This window comes from Chelon labrosus (assembly GCF_963514085.1).
Source record: "Chelon labrosus genome assembly, chromosome: 4".
Taxonomy (NCBI): Eukaryota; Metazoa; Chordata; class Actinopteri; order Mugiliformes; family Mugilidae; genus Chelon; species Chelon labrosus.
Window position 1 is genome coordinate 18,286,991 of NC_140340.1, and position 16,538 is coordinate 18,303,528.

The following is a 16,538-nucleotide window of genomic DNA, read 5'->3' on the forward strand; positions in this document are numbered from 1 at the left end:
TTTATCTTTAAAAGATCATTTCGAGGAGTGAACTCGCCCGCTGTGTAATGATGCATGTATTTGTTGAGTGGTGTGTGTGTGTGTGTGACTGGAGGCAAGACAGACAGAGATTTTTAAATTAAACATTTCCCCAAGAGTCTTGTAGCAACCAGTTCTTCATTAAATATTTTATTTAGGTTCAAGTTGTAAACCCACTGGGATCCATTTCCTGGCAATTTAACTTTCAGCTGACTTGCTGAAAAGCCTCCACGTAAAAGAAGACAAGCCGCTTTGTAGCGTATGAGGTGCAGTACATTGCAAGACTAAAACACTGTCTGTCTGTCCGTCTGTCTGTCACGCCTGCGTTTCATTCCGTCACTTGCCACCTTGAGCTTCAGGCTTGTTTGACTTGACAGAGATGATGAGCAGTTATCAAACACAACAAACCTATTGACTCAAGTGCAATGAGAGATGGGAGATATGATAGGAGCTTGCAGAATTAACGCCGAAACAAAAGCCAATATTTGCCCTCGCTTCCCCTGTCACACAATGTCTGTACAAGCCCCATTCAAATAATCGCCTCAATGATCGCAGCCTGCATGCGAAAGGACACTGTATGCAACCACCGAAAAACACAGATACACACTGTCTGTCTGAAAAGGAAACTGCAGATACAGTTACCCTTTCTTACTAAACGCACCCAGCTACGTGTAAGCTGACGTCATTTTAGTTTAATAATTACAAATAACAGAAATTCATTGACCATTTTGATGTTGTTATGGAATGGAAACTAATAATCAAAGTCAGAGGGATTGTCTGCAGGGCTTCGGCAGGTGAAATGCACATTACTTGTGTTTATTTGGCAGAGTAAACTCATTCATTCATCTTCTGTAACTGCTTGTTCTGTGAAGGGCCGCGGGGGGGCTGGAGCCTATCCCAGCTGTCATCAGGTGAGAGGCGGGGTACACCCTGGACGGGTCGCCAGTCTATCGCAGGGCTAACACAGAGAGACAGACAACCATTCACACTCAATTTAGAATCACCGTTTAACCTAATGAGCATGTCTTTGAACAGTGGGAGGAAGCCAGAGTACCTGGAGAGAACCCACTCAGACACAGGGAGAACGTGCAAACTCCACACAAAAAGACCCGGAACGTTCTTGCTATGAGGCATCAGTGCTAACCACCATGTCACTGTGCCGCCTGCAGAGTAAACTTTCATTGGAAATCTAAGATTAAAGTCTGCCGTCACTAAACAAACAAAGGAATTTGAATAATTGTTCCTGTGCTCATCGCTGACACTTCTGTGGAATCTCCTGAACCATATTCTCGACATTTGATACTGTTTGTGCATGTCATTACTCAAAGAAGCATCTTAGGATACTTTGATTTCTCGTATGTTGTTGTTATTTTGTACATGGTGACAGATGTGTTATAACATGTTGTTGAAGCATTTTGAATGACTTTTACTGTAAGTCTGTCAGCCCACTGGTTTGCTCTAAACTTTAAAATATCAACAATTCACATAACAGTTTCCCTGACGTTGATTCCCAATACCTTTGGCGATAACGGAATGTTTCCTTTACCACCACCATGACATTCCCATTTGTGTATTTTTACTAAAAGTCACTTTCGAGTAGCTCTTCGTCTTGCACCTGTTCAGTCACTATCAGTACAGTTATCTGCATAACAGCAACAGGAGATCAATTATTTTCTTTTTCTTTTCCTGCTCATGTACAAACCACATCTTCACAACTTTTGCGTGAGAGCACACAGGGACTTGCAAATTGATCTGCAAGTGACAGTTGTTCCTGAAATGTGATGCTGCCAACCTTTGCAGTCCTGTGTAAGCAGCGTTTGGTAATTGCTTTTGTGTCCCTGAGCAGTTCTGAGGCGACTGAACTAACAGAAGTAATAGTTTAGTGTTTTTAGTATGTTTTAGGCTTTTAGATTTTCTGCTTTAGCACTCTTAGTTTGCGCCAGAGTTCTCTCTTACTTTTATTCAAACTCTGATTACTACAAATGAAGCCTAGTCACACCTTTGGAAAACTTCTACAAACCTTGTGAGGTCATGTCCAACGCACACTGTTCGTGGGTTGTAATGCATGCTGTGGTAGGTTATATATTATTCTATAGGAAAAATATTTCGGTTGCAACCTCTTGTGGAATACTAACGTTTTGGGGCCATGTTGTCCTTGTGGGGACATTTTTTTGAGGGTTAAAACCAGTTAAAACTCGGTTTTAGGGTAGCTACAATTAAGGTTAGAGGTAAGGATTAGGGTTTAGCAGATGGTTAGTGTTGGGATAAGGAGCTAATGCATTATATCAATGGAAAGTCTTTTCAAAGACAGAATTCAGTTAGTGTGTGCGATGTTTCTCAAAAGAAATGTCTAAAACAAAGACGATTGGACTTGTTTGAGTTTTTTTGAAGTACTTTCATCCAAGTGGCTTTTTCATTTCTAAATGACTGGTGGGGACTTTAGGTTTTCATTCAGGAACATCTGTGGGCACACCTGAAACAGACAGGGGTCTCTCTACTCTAACAAGTCATTAATGGCAAGAAACTAAGACACAGAGTTCGAAGTGACTAATAAATCAATAGACTGTGTAAAGATGGACGGTGGAATTGCTGCTCAAAAGCGAAACCAAAGCAAGTCGAGCTCCCCCTGGTGACTGACTGCAATATAGATCTAAGCTCCACCTGATCCATGTTAGTGGACGGGACTTGGGCCAAATTAAAACACTAAAACACATGTCAAATACATTTTTTTCAAGGATAGATTCTGTCATTTTAAGTAGTTAGTATAATGTTAATGCATGTTCAAGTGTCAGTTGTTTTTTGTATAAGTTTTGTTTTAGTTATTTGATGCTATAGAAGCAAGACGTTACATAATGACGACCACCAGTTGCCATGCCAACCACTCTGTTAAGCGGTCCCCTGAGACCGTGAGTGTTGTAAATAAATGTGTTAAGCTGGTCGCGCAACATCTTCAGCGTGGTGGAGAATAAGCGGAGCTTGACTCGGTCTTTTCTATTTAGCCTTCAGGCACATTTTATTAAGGCCAACACAGCAGGTTACATCTGCATTAGGAATGAGCAGAGAAAGTATTTTTAACGACCGTTCTCGCGGTAGGCTACCTCCCAGCAACCGTGAACTTAAAAATAACGTGGTGACATCACATCCACACGTACAACAGGTAAATGCATACAATGAGTAAGTGCGCCCTCTGCTGGCAACACTTAACAAAATGTAAAAATAAGTTAAAGTAATCACGAGTTACTAAACTTAATTCTGAGATGCGGCAAATTTAATTTCAGTCCATCCAGTAGCTGTAGAAACATTAAAAACAATAGTTAGCTAGCTTAGGTTGGACAAGACATTCCACTAACAACCAAACGCTAAATGCTAATGATAGCATGCTAACATATTGTTGCCAATGTTTGACATGTTCACCAGAGTGTTCGCATACTAAGAGATGCTGATAAGAGCTAACAAAAAAAGCTTAGGCTACATTTGAAACTTATGAAAACATTGTTTTGCAGGTATATGGTCAAAAACCAAAGTACAGAACGAGCTGATACGTTGACATCAGGATGGCACTGGATGAAATGTTTAAGGAATCACAGTGAGATGTACCAAATTTTATTTTAACCAACAGCTGTTGAAACAGTGCTTGCAAAATGCACATTTTAAAAATGTGAGTTTAGATTTGACAAGAATAAAAAGAAAAAGTTAATATGATGCGTTCTCTGGGGACCATGCTTGCCTAATTGAAAAAGTTGAGATGTTATAGACTAGACCAAAACGATTTCATGGACAACCTACAGACTAAAAACTGCAGGTGGGAAGTTACCTAAAGCACCAGAACAGCAGATACTCCTGCTTCTTGATCTTTGCTGTTTGACATAAATAGCATTTTACACCTGCAGATCTAACGTGTTGCTGCTACATCTATTGCTGAGACTGCAGTTTTTCAAAACTCAGGATACTCTCCGGGCTTGGTGTAATTTAAGAAATAAGACAACTTAGTCATTGTTTCAGTGTTAATTTAATCATACAAATGCTTAATTATAGATACAGAGGAAAAAAAAGCTTTATCTTGACAATTTCTCTTCAGATAAATGTGCTATCTTAGGACTTTGTAAACTTTCATCTCACCCACTCACCATGCCATCCGTCTCAAGTCCATACATAGTCACACACTAAAACTAGAGACTGAATCCAGCAATATTCAGACTTCTGCACCATCTGTCTCTCTCAGGCATACAAGCCCACACACAAAGAATAAGTAAAAAAAAAAAAAAAAAAAAACCCTGACGTGACTTTAAGAAGCAATGCAGAACAGTGTATACTGTTTGGGAGGAGGACTCTCAGGTGACTTTGAATACAAATACAGAAGAGCTGCAACACAGTTTGCTGGTGAATTTTACGAACGGGTGAACTTTAGAATAAAGGCAACACACTTTAAATATGATAAGTAACATTCAGATGTTCAAAACTGTTAATAATGTAGAAAAAATGGTAACACTATCAAGGAGTTCTACCAACAACGTTATTTCATTTTATTTTTAAGCCATTCATACATGAAAGTCAATAGTGGACATAATGAACGTAGCAAAGTAATGTAAAAATTCAGGTGTAACAACAGACAAACTTGTTCACGTTATCAAAATAAATTTTCATTTCTAATATGACACAACGGTGCAGCGACGAAACTGGTGTGTAACAGTGACAATTTTATCCTCTGAAAATGAAACTTGAAGCAATGATCGAACAAACCAACAAATTAATTTTCTGGAAAATGCTGGTGTCACAATTCACAACGAGCCAAAAAAAATAAAAAATCTCTTCCTCAGCAGCGGTGGTGGACAGCGTAGTGCAAATAGCAGTAACACGACACCAGTGATTTTAACGCTGATGCAAAACTTTATCATTTCATGTTCAATCTGTCAGGCTTAAAGTACAGCTCATTTTCTCTTTTTGCGGTGTACTCTTGAGTAACGTCTGATGTTTAGCACCACCTGCTGGCTGTATCAGGGACATTGTTTTCTTCTTTTTTTTAAATCCGCAGTGCACAAAAAAAAAGACAGCAAATAAATAACATCAGGGTAATTATTGAATCAGAACAGTGCAGAATCACTCAAAAATACTTCTGAGGTACAAGCCTATTAAAGCTTTCTCAATATTGATGTGTACTGTATGCATCAAGCCATCCTTTGCCCAAGTAGTATACACCATTTCATGTCAGTTAAATCCAAAGAGAAACCGTAACATGCACACATAACAGGCACGCACGCACACATACATACATATATATTTAGTACACATACTGTAGACATGGACTCAGAAAACTACAATCACTCACCAGGCAAAATAGATTTAGATGGCTTTTTCAACCCCTCCTCACACACTTGCTCTAACTCACTCAGATCCTTTTGCGCTTCAGCATCTATTTAAAGCACACCCTAAAAAAACAAAAAAAACAAAAAAAAAAACAAACCCAACACACCCAGTCCAATGCAGTCTGAATCGGGCACCTGCAGACTGTATATCTGGATGACGGCATGGATTAGTGTCTTGGCTCTCTGTATTGTATCTTTGGGGAGAAAAAAAAAAACAGGGTTCCTACACAAGAATTGCCAATATTTTTTTAAGCACCTTTGAATGTGTTGGCGTTAAATGTGTCTGATTAGCCTGGGGCATTATGCCTACTACAGACACAAGTAAGGTGGAGTCCTTAGTGTAACGCTGGTTTAGTTTTTAGGTTACTGAAAGATCTTCATTTCAAAAAGGGCAAACAGTATAACAATAGTGAAAGTATAATGAAAAATTATGAGCTCAATATGTCCAAAACTGCCTAGTTTGAGCCTTAACGTGTGAAGCCTTGTTTCAAAGGTTCATCTATTATTCTTCATATTATTCCCCATTACGCAAATATTCGACAGCAGGATTTGAGATTCAGCATCCCGAACTCTGAATAAAGAAACAATCTGAAAGTTTTGAATAAATTCAGATTTGAAGCCCTGAAATAAAGAACGCCAACAGAGCATTCATTTAATGTCATGTTCATGTTACATTTACTTGTCTGTTGCACTGATATCCCAATTGCAATCACAAGTGATCACAACAAATTTAGCTTCCATAACTGCTACTGCCCTGCAGTCTATCTGTAAAAAATATTCTGGCACTACAGCTCGTATTTGTTGTCCAATTAGATTAGAAATCTAAAATTTCACCAGGTTTGAGTGCAAAACTGTAAGGCTTTCATTTAAAGAGAGTTTGGAACTTCTCCGCACACCTGTAAGTAAAGTGGTTTGGCGTGGTGAAGACTTGTTCAGTCCACTATAAAACAAGAATTAAGGCCTCGAAATGATCAGCTGTTCATTTTTGCGCTATTCTCTGATTTTCAAAATATTTCCAGACCTGGGTAGGAACCCAAAAGAGAGGAACTACTAATCAATTTGCCCATGGAATACCAAACTGTATGCAAACTGTTTAGGATGATTTTCCCTTTAATTAGGCGTGTTCTACAGTGGAAACAATAGGAGAGTCGTGTGTATCTATTTTATCAGGGTTTATATCACTCTTAGACAAAGCATTCACACATGCGAATCCGGGTGTTGATGTCAGGTGGGATGTTTTCACTGAAGCAGATGTAATCCAACACCTCTCTGTCGTTTGTGTTTCCGTGGAAAGGTTTTTTTCATTTTTTTTCGAGGGAGAGGGTTGTCACGAGTCAATATAAAACAACTGTTCCTCCACCCTCTCCAACTCCTCTGTATTTAAGGACTCCCAGGATGTTAAGCTCATCATCCACCCTGGAGGGGGTGTTTGTCATTCTAGCTCTGTCCAAATGGATAGGGTCCATGAATACCCTGCAAAAAATGAGACAAGTTGTATTAGTTTGTAGTTGATGGTTTGTTTTGTTACAATACAGAGAATGCAAACAGGTACAGTTGAGGCCGAAATTATTAGCCCCCCTATGAAATTACATTTTATTTCAAAATATTCCCAAGTGCTTTTTTAGTAGAGCATGGAATTTTCAACATAGCATTTCTAAACATACTAGTTTTCTTTAGAAAGCATAAATTACTTCAATTTGCACACAATAACAGAATTGTTCAAAAAAATCAAAAATTACCACGGTCAATATTATTAGTCCCCTTAAGAACTGACCATTTTATTTAGCCATAGCACAAACCACTGTTGTGCAATGATGTGCTTTGACTTTGTAATGCTCAAAGCTTGTAAAATCAAGTTAAAATTAAGAGTTATCTCCCAATTTACACACAGTATAAATCCTCCAGTAAGGGTTTTGGCTGGCACTTGAGGGAGCATCGTGCCAAAAACAAAAGAAATCAGTTTAGACTTGCGAAAGAGAATTGTTGATGCTCACAAAGCAGGAGAAGGATACACAAAGTTATCACAGCGTTTCCAAGTGTCAAGAAGTGGAGTGAGAACCATCATCAAGAAATTAAAAGAGAGCCACATTGTACGGAACAAGCCTGGCAGAGGTAGGAAGCGAAGTATTTCAAAGACCCTGGAAAGAAAGATGTGTCTAAAGACCCCAGAACAACCGCCAAGATACTAGGGCATGACTTAGCCTTGTCGGGAATTGTAGTCTCAAAGAAGACAATCACTAGAGTTCTGCACAGGAATGGACTGCGAGGTTGCAGACCAAGCAAAAACTCCACTTCTGCAGAAGAGACCTTAAAGGCAGACTGAAGTATGCTAAGGACAATCTGGAAAAAGATGATGCATACTGGAAGCATGTCCTTTGGTCAGATGAGACGAAACGAGAGCTCTTTGGCCACAGAGACATTGCTTATGTTTGGAGAAAGAAGGGTGAGGCGTATAACCAACAGAACACCATCCCCACAGTGAAACACAGTGGAAGGAGTATTATCCTGTGGGGATGCTTTAGTGCATCTGGAACTGGGAATCTGGTCAAGGTGGAAGGAATCATGAAGAAAGGATATGTGAAGATTTTTAAAGAAAATGTCAAGCAGTCAGCAGCAAAACTGGGTCTGGGTCATCGCTTTGTCTTCCAACACGACAACGACCCAAAACACACATCACTCCTGGTGAAGAACTACCTCCAGAAGACCAAAGTGAATGTTATTGAATGGCCTGCACAAAGCCCTGACTTGAATCCTGTAGAAAATCTGTGCGGTGAACTAAAGACCAAGGTCCATGCCAGAATGCCATCAAATCTGGAAGAGCTTCAGAGATTTGCCAAAGAAGAATGGGCTGGTATTCCTCAGGAGACGTGTCAGGGACTTGTTTAAAACTACAACAAACAACTACAGGCTGTGTTGAAACTGTCTAAATATTTCAATCTGGACCAACACATTGGACAAGGAATAGTGAGGCACATTGCTTACATGTCTAAATATTATACGGCACAGACTATTTCTATTATAAAAGTTCTTTGTTTCTGTTTAATATTAGCTTCCTTCAGTTGCACGTCTGACTGTCACAATATGTCAACTGCTGACCGGACTGCCAAAGTTGATGTGGATATCCCCAAAGACAAAACCCTAATCATTTGATAACCCACACCTTGAGTGAATAAGACTTCTGATTTAAATGAACCCAAAAAAATCCTCTTACCGGCACTAACTTTACAGTTTGAGGGCGACTACATGTGCAAGGTATAAACATGGAAACTATGCAGGATAGGGCTACACCAATGTAAGCATTTACATCGATCAGGCATAACATTATGACCTAATATTGTGTAGGTCTCCCTTGTTCCTCCAAGACAGTTGTGACTCATCAGAGAATGGACATGGGCCTTCTGAGGGTGTCCTGTGGTGTCTGGAAACAGGATGTTGTTAGTGTGGGCCTTTGGGTCCTACTGGTTGAGGGGAGGGGCCTCTGTGGATCAGGCTTGTTCTAGTGGAACCTTCAGATACTTGATGCTGTACCTTGAGCTGTTCTTCATGTTTTTTTTTTTGTTTTTTTTAGTTGTTCCTAAACTGTTTTTGTGTGTGCCTGTGTCAGGCTGCATCCTGCTGGGGATGGCTGCTGCCATCAAGGAATGTCATAGCTATGTGGTGGGGGTGCCTGGTCTGGTCATGAATCCACATGAGGTCCAAAAGTTTCCCAGCAGAGCATTGTACTGTCACCAAATGTTCAATGTTATTTAATTCTCCTGTCAGTGGTTTTAATGTTCTGGCTGGTTGGTGTATACTTGTGCTGCTGGAGTGTTTGTTTGTGTTGTTCAAACAATGGCAAGTGGTACTGAGGGGCTCATATTGGTGCTGGAGGTAATAAATGTTGAACAACTGTTACTTTTACCAAAACCACAGCGACACAATATAGAGAGAACATGTCTGAGTAGATGGTGTGTTGGAGGCAGAAGGACGGTGAATTTTTTTGGTTTGCATTGCCACAACATGTAGTGTGCATTTCTGAGGAGAAGCACATCTAGCTATGGCACGGGTGTGGACATACAAATCAGGCTTAAAGCTATGAGAAGATCAAAACTGAGTAGACACAACGTAGTCCAACACTTTCACGTTGAAGACCAGATTCACCATTGTGACTTCGAAAACTGCTGTGCCGATCAAGTTTTTTGTTTTTTTTTTGCCCCCGGTGCGATCCTGATCCATTAATATTGAGTATCAGCTGATCAGAGTACCGATCGGATCTTCAATAAACAAAATTTCTTTCCCTGGAGATTCATAAAGACTTATTATCTTACTTGTATTCCCCTATATCACATGTGCACTGTCTGACTGTATTAAATACAATAAATATGGCTTAACCATATTCTGGTAGAGTTATGACTGACATGTAGTGTTGAGGGAATAGCTCCCCTTGGCTTCAGAAGATGCCAGAAGAGTGTTCTCTACTACAGAAATGGGCTGGTCATCCAACACAACAAACTCTGCAACCCTCTTTGTATTATTTTTCCCCATGACATTGTGTAGAGGACAGGTTACTCTTCTTTTAAACGCAGCCTTCAGTGTTTCTTGTTGTTTCGGTGTACCTTTGCCTGAGTGTACTCGATGTATTCTGGTTTGTGATTTTTTTTTTTGTAGGTGGCGAATCAAGTTGGTAGCATTCAATGACGATCACCTACAACTATTTACAAATTGCTGTCTGACTGACTTCATTTTCCAGAGAAACTTCCACGCTGCAGGCATGTTTAGTCACGTGAAGCTAGCCAGCTGCCATTAAAACAGAAGAGGAAGTTACAATGCTACAGGGACGTGGTTCAGGTTCATGCCAGACCAAAAACAAATGACTACAAAAGTCCTGATCATTTTAAAAATGCCTGGATTGGCCCCAACACCGATCTCCTGATACAATTTGGGACGTCCCTAGCAAAAATGTCCCAATGGACAAACCCATCTTTAAACTTGACGGTGTCTAAAGTTCTGTAACCAAAGACTTTAGGTAGTGTAACATGCAGTTATATTGATTAATGAGATGCCCTGATCCAGAACACATGGACTGACTCAGCATACCCACCCTGAACAGAGTTCATATAAAGCTGAAGATTTAACTTTTGACTTATGCAAGTTCAAACAAGCGTTCACCAAACAAAACACAATCCTTAAATGATACGGGGTCACCCCAAGAAAGTCTACATATAACTCCACACCAGAGGCCACATATCGAAAGCTACCAAGAAGCTACACATAACATTTTAGATGGAGGCATGTCAAACTGTTGATGTAAGTTTCATTAAAACTATATACTGCACACTCACATGGCGAAGGTTTAAAGTAACTTTTAAAGGTGTGTACAAACCTGGCCATAAGTCACCACGGAAAGATTGGTTTGGAGACCATTTGACGCCCTATTTACAGCATTATGAGACAGTCCATTCTGATCTTGCTGGATTGGCTCTTGCGTGCGTTCCCATGCTCCGCCAGGATCTCTGAAACTGTTGTCAGTGGCATCGTGCTTGTTCTTCTGTGGTGAGGCAAATGGGTTGAAGTCTCCCTGCACGTTGCGCTGGGGTTGAGTGTTGAATTCCGTCTCGAAGGATGACAGCTGCTGAGTAACGCCGAGGAGACCTCCAACTTCTACGCTAAGAATCACCCAGATCACATCTGTGGAGAAATGAATCGAACGTGGGCTGACTTTACATGAGCCAAGACATCAGTTTGCTCATTTTCTTCAAGGTCAGAGAAAGTTCAATGTACGTCAACACACCAATACATTGTGGAAATGGCTGTCAGTCATAGGCCTATTACACATACACCGATCAGGCATAACATTATGACCACCATCCTAATATTGTGTAGGTCTCTCTTGTGCCTCCAGTTGTGACTCATAAAAGAATGGACATGGGCCTTCTGAGGGTGTCCTGTGGTGTCTAGCAACAGAATGTTGTTAGTGGGGGGCTTTGGGTTTAGTGGAGGGGCCTCTGTGAATCAGGCTTGTTCCAGTACATCCCACAGATACTTGATCAGTTTGGGATCTAGTGAATTTGGAGGCCAGGTCAACACCTTGTGCTGTTTTTCATTTTTTTTATTGAGTTGTTCCAAACCAGTTTTGTGTGTATGCCTGTGTCAGGCTGCATCCTGCTGGGGATGGCTGTTGCCATAAAGGAGTGTCATTGCTTTGGGGTGGGGGTGTCTGGTCTGGTCTAGGTGGGTGGTACATGGTGGGTGGTACATGTCTAAAATTTTCCCAGTAGAACATTGTACTGTCTCAATATGGTCAATGTTTTTTTACTTCTCCTGTCAGTGGTTTTAATGTTGTGGCTGATCTGTGTACTTATTCTAAATAAATCATGCTGTTTTCCTACCTCCGTAGAATAATCCGGTGGCTGTACACATCCTCCACTGACCCTGGTACATGCCAGGATTTGTGGGACTTCGCATCTGCACACTCACATCTGATATTTCCTGGGGATCTAGAGACTTCACCATAACTGTGTTTACATGGCCAAACTGATCCCCACCAATGTACTTGAGACAAACCCCAGGCGGCCACGATTCTGCACCTACAATAAAGAAGTTGGATGGAGTCAGTCAAAACCATGACAGTGTTACTGTGCCTGCTACATACAGCTTTAGGGAAGGGTATTCATAAGAGCTAAAAGACGTAAATACAGTGACATATACCTGTGTTTTGTATCCTCCAGGTCTTCGTGAACGGTGTATCTGGAGGAACAGACTCTCCTTCCCCAATTGTTACATCTTCAACAAAGGACATGGATGGCGTGTTGACGTTGGGACTTTCAAAGTCATAATATGCACCGATAGCAGCCTGTAGGTTCCTATATGAACACAAAAAAGAGAACAGCGTATCACACTTTTGATGCTGAAATGTATTATAAATTAACTGTACTAGTCTATGTTTTTCGTAAGTCTGTCCTGTCTTTACAATATTAACTTATATTCGCCAGGTGTCAAATCTTCTCACAAATGATATGACTATTTCATCAAACATACATCAAACACACACTTCTTATACTTCCATGCTAGTGCAGCCAAGTTGTTGTTAGCTTCTTAAATATTGTACCAAGTTAGCTGGTGAGGTGATGACAGCACACATCCTAACAATCCTAACTGAGCAACAACAAAAGTCTTTTTGTTTGTAAATTTGTGCTTCTAAAATGCATGCATATGCTGGTTTATAAGTACCCTATGTGAGTACACTGAATATTGTGAGGTCTTCCGACTGCTGAACAAAACAAGCCATTTAAATAGTTATCTTTGGTTCTGAAAAGTCGTTATTGGCATTTTAAATTAACTTTAAAGGGTATCTGTGAACATTCTCAGTAATCCAGGTAAAACAAATAACTAAAGAAGTTAGTTGGATGAGTTGTGAAACGTGGACAAGAAAACTCAAACAAATTGAGCTGCCTTTGTTGTAGCTACCTTTGTTTTTATATATTATTTAAAGGGGGGGCCACAACAGTTTATAAATGTGCTTTTATAAAGCCCCAGACTCATAAGGGACAGACTTTTACTTAACAATTGGGCAAAAATCATTGTGTGACAGATGTCAAAAAAAAAAAGTGTGCTTTCTCACCTCTGCTCATTTGGCTAAGCTAATAAGTGATCATGCTTGTTGAACTGTTGGTTGTGAAGAGGTATAAAATTTTCCTCCATGCTGTTTCTGCTTCAAAACACTTTGAATCTTCCACTTCCCATACTGCAACGTAGCGCCTGTCATCAGACCTTTCCCGCCTGGTTAAAATCCACATCAGCCAAATTCCACACCTCCAGTTTGCAACAAAAGACACTTTGATATACACTCTCTAGACAGTTCATTAGGTACACTGGTGACAGTGAATGCATTCTATTACAACAGTCCTGCACTAACTCTTCGCTTCATTACGGTTATGGTATTCAGTATTAGTTTAAAACATCTGAGAGAGCTGTTGATTCATCTGTGTTTTTATTTGGCAGGCTGTGGTTTGCAGCGCTATTGATTTGTACTGTGTTGTGTTGTACTGACAAATGTTTCTATTACTCTGACGACCTCATTTTAATCGGGCTAGGCTAAATAACAGAAACTTTTGTGTTTAATTCAATACAGTTTAACACCATCACAAAGTCTAAAATGATCATACAGCTGTATTGCCACCTTCATAATGCAGTTTCGACATAAACTGAGCATTATGAGTCATGAAGCTAAGCCTTATAGCAGGACTGTTATTTTAAAAGTACATTCGCTTTCAGTTGTGTACCAAATGATCTGTCTAGTGATTGTACATTTATAGTCTGAATGAGGAGGTATGAATGATGACATTACTGCTATAATCTCAGACTGGACTCCCCCCAAAGTCAGCAAAAGATGTTTTCAGCACTGTCACTACTACCTGGCTGTAAGAGCCTGAAAGTTGTGTGTTAAATAAAATACCTGGAGGCTCTTATAATGAATGAGACTAGTTTGATAACTAACGGCTAAATTAATGAACATTGCTAATTTATTCCTAGAGCTGTTTTCAGTGGGCAAATCCCAACAACTGTCACATGATTGTGTCATCTGATCTCATGCTACAGAGACCATGTGAATTCTCTCTTTTTTTTTTTTTTTTTTTTGGAAGGGAAGTGGATTTTTTTTTTTTTATCTTTAAACGCGATGCGATCAAAGCTATCAACTTAAAAGCGTGATTGCAGCTGATCAAGAACACAAAGCCATACTGATCAAATACCACTTGTTGTTGGACGTGGATGTATCACGACTGGTTACGTCACCAGACTAACGTGAAGTGACTGGCCTGAGTTTAGGAGTGGGGTTTCACTGGCTCTCTGTATTATTATGTAACATGGCAGATAAACGTCGAGAGTTCCCTGTGCTCAAATTAGCCTGCCAGCGTGTTGGCTAGCTCGCACTTTGCTTTGCTTTTTTTTTTTCCAGTTATTTTACCTTAATACAACTCACGGTCAACTCAAACTTTCACTTCCGTTTTGCCACTGATCGATCGTGAGGAGTTAACTGCCATTTCCCGTGTAGGAGTGATGAACCGACCCCCTCTGCTCTGAACACCACTAACTCAGCAGCGTGTGTCTGCCTCCATTTTTTTTTTTTTTTTTTTTTTTTTTTAGCATTATAGCATTTTAACGTTTGCTAACTAGCTAATTATAAAGCTAGGTGAGCGTCATGTTGTTCTCCGACAACAGGCCCTCCTATCCCCGCACTCACCAGTTAGTCATGTCCAGGAAGAAGGCGCAGCCGGCCGGGTTGAGCTGAAAGCCCAGCAGCCTCTGGAACTCCGAAATCAGGACGTCCTTGTCCGTGGTGCCCATGCAGCTGAACTTCTGCATGAGCTCCGCGTCCACGTCCATGTCCGTGCCCTCCATTGGTGGCGGGTGTCCCGTAGCGGAGACGGGGTGGTGCGGGAGGGGGGGACGGAGTCCTCTCTCAGTTTATTCCGAGGCCTTCTCCAGCCATAACAACCAGCTCAACAACAACAACCGTCAGTGCGCATGGCACGACCGGGGGGACGATGTTTGACGTTGCAACAGCGCGCGCGTCATCCTCACCAATCACCTACGAGGCGTCGACGTCATCTGTTGCTATTTGTAGCCTCCTTTTCATTGGTTTATGAATGAAACCTGAGTTCCTCATTATTGCCATTACACCACGACATTGATACTCGATACTATAAATACACATCATCTATAGCCGGTATTTAACTACTAGAATTATTGTTTTTATATATATTTAATTAGTATTTGAATTATATTTTTGTACCAAAGTGCCACAACTATTGATCAATGGACGCCCAGCTTTCACTTATGTTAGTTTTATATATGAAATAACATATATATATTTTATATAGATTCTATGGTCTGGTTGTCTATGGTCTGGTTGTCTGTCTCTGTGTTAGCCCTGTGATGGACTGGCGACCTGTCCAGGGTGTACCCCTGCCTCTCGCCCGATGACAGCTGGGATAGGCTCCAGCAGACCCCCGTGACCCTTAACAGGAATAACCAGGTATAGAGAATGAATGAATGAATGAATGAATGAATGAATATTTTATATATTATATATTTATTTACTATATATAAATTGACATTGGCAATTTGGCATTGACATATGTACACCAAACTAAATATCCAAAACGTTCAAGAACGGCAACTGGACTTGAAGAGTTTCTTGAAGACAAGTGGCGAAACATCTTTAAGAACTCCAGTTGCCTTCCTTTAACGTTTCTGGATATTCCGTGACCTGGATTACTAAAAACCTTCACAGGCATATACACCCAATGCAGTCTTTACTAAGAGGTGTTTTTTATATATATATTGTACAGGCCCTTTACACTCACTTGCCCAAACATTAGGTACACTAGTAAAAATGAATGCATTCCTATATAACAATCCTGCACACACACTTAGCTTAATGAAGGTCAGAATGATCCGTTTATGTCAGGGATGTCAAACTCATTTTAGTTCAGGTGCCACATACAGCCCACTTTGATTTCAAGGGGGCCTGATCAGTAATATAACAGCATAATGACCTATAAATAATGACAACTCCAAAATGTTCCCTTTGTTTTAGTGCAAAGAAGTCCAAGTACATTATGAAACTATCCTTTTACTAAAATAATTATGAAAAAAATTCTCTGAAGATATGATGCATTACAGATTTAGAGCCTTAAGTTCATGATTCAAATTTTTACATGTGTCAGATTAGATATGACCAATATACTGTATATAAATATGTGATTTTCAGCTCAGTAACATACTATATATAGGAGTACATACTGTAGAACAAAGGTTTATTATTGAGTGTGTTGTCTGCACAAACTGTAAAGCTGATACTATCTTATCGTTAATTAATACACAAACTTTTATTTCCATATGTGAATTTTTGTCTTGTCTTGGTTTTATATTATAATGAACTACTCCATGATGCACATTTTAACTTTTATATAAAAATCCCAAACAGTCTTTAATTTATTTCCTATTTGTTGTATTTGCAGGCTTGAATTATTTGTGTACTTGTTAATTGCGCTCTTGAGAAATGTAGGATACTGTTTGAATCTGTACACCCAAGACAACATTTTCTAAAGCTATTTCAACTTCCCGTGGAAAGGCTTTCAAAAATAAACCCTTATTTTCAAAGAAAGCGGACAT

General features: G+C 40.0%; 1 protein-coding gene across 1 annotated transcript; it reads right to left on the reverse strand.

Moving 5' to 3' along the window:
- Positions 1–4,008: 4,008 nt before the first annotated feature.
- On the reverse strand, positions 4,009–14,889 carry ilrun (inflammation and lipid regulator with UBA-like and NBR1-like domains). The gene is made up of 5 exons (XM_084542657.1): positions 14,602–14,889; positions 12,069–12,223; positions 11,750–11,947; positions 10,744–11,048; positions 4,009–6,854 (listed from the first exon to the last, which is right to left on the reverse strand). Exons 1-5 carry the CDS (start codon positions 14,757–14,759, stop codon positions 6,819–6,821), a joined length of 852 nt encoding a protein of 283 aa, XP_084398783.1. The 5' UTR covers positions 14,760–14,889; the 3' UTR covers positions 4,009–6,818.
- Positions 14,890–16,538: the final 1,649 nt, after the last annotated feature.

What these genes read in the sequence shown, in the direction of transcription:
- ilrun (XM_084542657.1), bottom strand. Translation starts at nt 14,759, where the DNA reads ATGGAGGGCACGGACATGGACGTGGACGCGGAGCTCATGCAGAAGTTC. An exon ending in CACCGGATTATTCTACGGAG is followed by an intron (nt 11,049 to 11,749) that starts GTAGGAAAACAG and finishes ATTTCTCCACAG; the next exon opens with ATGTGATCTGGGTGATTCTT. An exon ending in CCGTGGTGACTTATGGCCAG is followed by an intron (nt 6,855 to 10,743) that starts GTTTGTACACAC and finishes CATTTTTTGCAG; the next exon opens with GGTATTCATGGACCCTATCC.